This window comes from Populus euphratica, unplaced genomic scaffold (genome assembly GCF_000495115.2).
Source record: "Populus euphratica unplaced genomic scaffold, PopEup_1.0 scaffold670.1, whole genome shotgun sequence".
Taxonomy (NCBI): Eukaryota; Viridiplantae; Streptophyta; class Magnoliopsida; order Malpighiales; family Salicaceae; genus Populus; species Populus euphratica.
Genome location: NW_011500544.1, coordinates 62,418 through 64,742, shown reverse-complemented (window position 1 = coordinate 64,742; position 2,325 = coordinate 62,418). Strand labels below are relative to the sequence as shown.

The following is a 2,325-nucleotide window of genomic DNA, read 5'->3' as shown; positions in this document are numbered from 1 at the left end:
AATTTTTAAAAAATAAAAAATTATTATAAAAAAATTTAATATTAAAATTATTTAAAAAATAACCATAATTATGCTACCAAATTTATAGTCATAATTCAAAAATAATTTGCTTATGAAAATATTAGGATTAAATTTTTTAGCAATCTATCACGTGTTTTTATTTTTAACAAGTTAAAATTTACTATTGATCCTTAAATGCAGTTAAATTTCACTTCATGCTGCTGCTGCTGCTGCTCTTTATTAGATGTAAATTAACTGAAAATGAAGAAGCGTTTAGGCACCACTTCCATTTCCATCGCGTGAAGAAACAAACCCCTACGCCTCCTCAACTCAGCCCCTCCTTGTCAACAGCACCCAAAAAGAAAAGAAAAGAAAAGAGAAAAAATGACCGATCAGTCGTCCCGTCTAAGCATCACCAACCTTCGGACAGCCTCGAAGCTAATCAAACAGGCTGCCTCAACCTTCTCCTCCAATCTCTTCACCTTACTCTTCCTCTCTTTGTTGCTTTTCTCTTTCCGTACATTCTTCGAAAATGGGGCCCACGTCTTCTCTTCTTTCATCGACCGCGACCCTTCTCTCAAATCACTCCTCTCCCGTCTCGACCTTGCCGGCCGCCACCACCACCGCATTCACCATCCCCTCCCTCGCCGTCGCCGTCCCTTCCTCCACCTCACTCGTGTCGGTACCCTAGATGATGATTTCTTTTCTGCTGATGACGAATCTGATTCCCCCCTCTTCCCAAAGCTCCCTCCCAATAGGAGTTTCGTGATTCTCCACAACTTCGATCCCAAATTCGGATTTTCCAATGCCGTCATCGATAACGGTATTAAAGTCCCGGAAATTGTCCGGTCCGGTATTCAGTTCAAGGCTGCGGAAGAAATTCATTCGTATGATGATAATACAAATCATGATAACGATGAGGATAGTGAAAGAAGCCGCGAAGATTTTAATAGTAAAGAGAATGGAGAGGAGAAGATAGTGGATTTGCAGTTTCTAGTGAAGGGGTTGGAATTGGGGAGACGCGACGCAGCTGCCTTGTTTTTTCTAGTAAGTTTTCTATCTGCTGCTTATGGTTGGGTCATTTTAGGATTTACTGCAATTTATTCGTGGGTTTTAGGTATTGTTTTTGTTGTTGTTGTTAATGATTTGTTAGGGAGGTATGGTTCGTTTATTGGGGTTGTTTGGGATGGGTGTAGATTAGGGAGTAAGAGATTAGCTGGGTTTATTTTGATGAGGTGGGCAGTGAGGGATGCTTTGACTCAGTTGGTGGGCTTGTGGTTTTTTGGTGAAATTGAGGATCAGTATTCATTTTTTAAGCTTTTCATCAGGTTGAAGTTGATGCCGTTTTCGATTATGTTACCATGGATTAATGGGTTTGAGAAGGAGATTTCGAGGTTTTTGGTTATTCGGATGTTGTTGGATTTGGTCGTGGGGTTTATATTTGCTGTGGATGCTTGGGTTACAGTTGTGGATACAAGGAGAACTGGGAGAGAAATTTTGAAAGAAGGCTGTTATTTGATATCCACTATGTTTATTCAGGCAGTACAGATTAAATGTTACGAGGAAATACTTTGTGGGTCAGCTGCAAGATGGGTTTTTTCTCGGGTTTTAGGGAAGTTTTTGGCCGCCCTTTTGCAGTCAACATTTGAGGTTTACTTTATGGTGGCTTGGCTCATTTTTTACTTCGCGGCGAGGTGTAAGGAAGCTGATTCTGATGGAAGGAGGTTTGGGAGGAGAGAATTAGAGGGGTTGATTGATGGCCTAAGATGATAACGATTGATGATGAGATTTCTGCCCTTTCATTTGCAGGCTGATTCAACAACGATGCTTAATTAGCAAGTAGTGCGGTAATCTGTCAGTATGCTATATGTGTGCTGTTTTTGAATTCCCAGTGAGTCAGCACTGCTACTGGCTGCTGTAGCCACCAAAAATGTTGTATGTATTTTTATTGCGAGGCAATATACTTCTTGTGTATAAACTCACAAGTGCTTCATGTGTATATTTGTTGCAATCATTGTTCTAAATGCCTCTCAATACTGTTGCTGCTGTTGATCATGATATGGATCAAGGTATTTACTTACATCACCCTGAGTATTTCTTATGTGCATTTAACTCCAGAAGTTTGTGATTTTTTTGTCTTGTGCTCTCTCTTTTTTTCATCTAAGCAAGACAGCGAGGTTTGGTTCTGTTGTGCATTTCATGTGGACTTTTTCTTGATTCTCCTTGCTGCTTGTTAGAAGAAAGAATCTTGGCTGTGTTATTCTAGCAATAAATTAAGTATCTTAATCCGAAACAAATTGATAGAAACTTTTATCACTAACAGTA

General features: G+C 39.7%; 1 protein-coding gene across 1 annotated transcript; it reads left to right on the top strand.

Moving 5' to 3' along the window:
* The first annotated feature begins 270 nt into the window (after positions 1 to 270).
* On the top strand, positions 271 to 2,082 carry LOC105115308 (uncharacterized). The gene has a single exon (XM_011012143.1). The coding sequence runs from the start codon at positions 385 to 387 to the stop codon at positions 1,768 to 1,770; it is 1,386 nt and encodes a 461-aa protein (XP_011010445.1). The 5' UTR covers positions 271 to 384; the 3' UTR covers positions 1,771 to 2,082.
* The last annotated feature ends 243 nt before the right edge of the window (positions 2,083 to 2,325 follow it).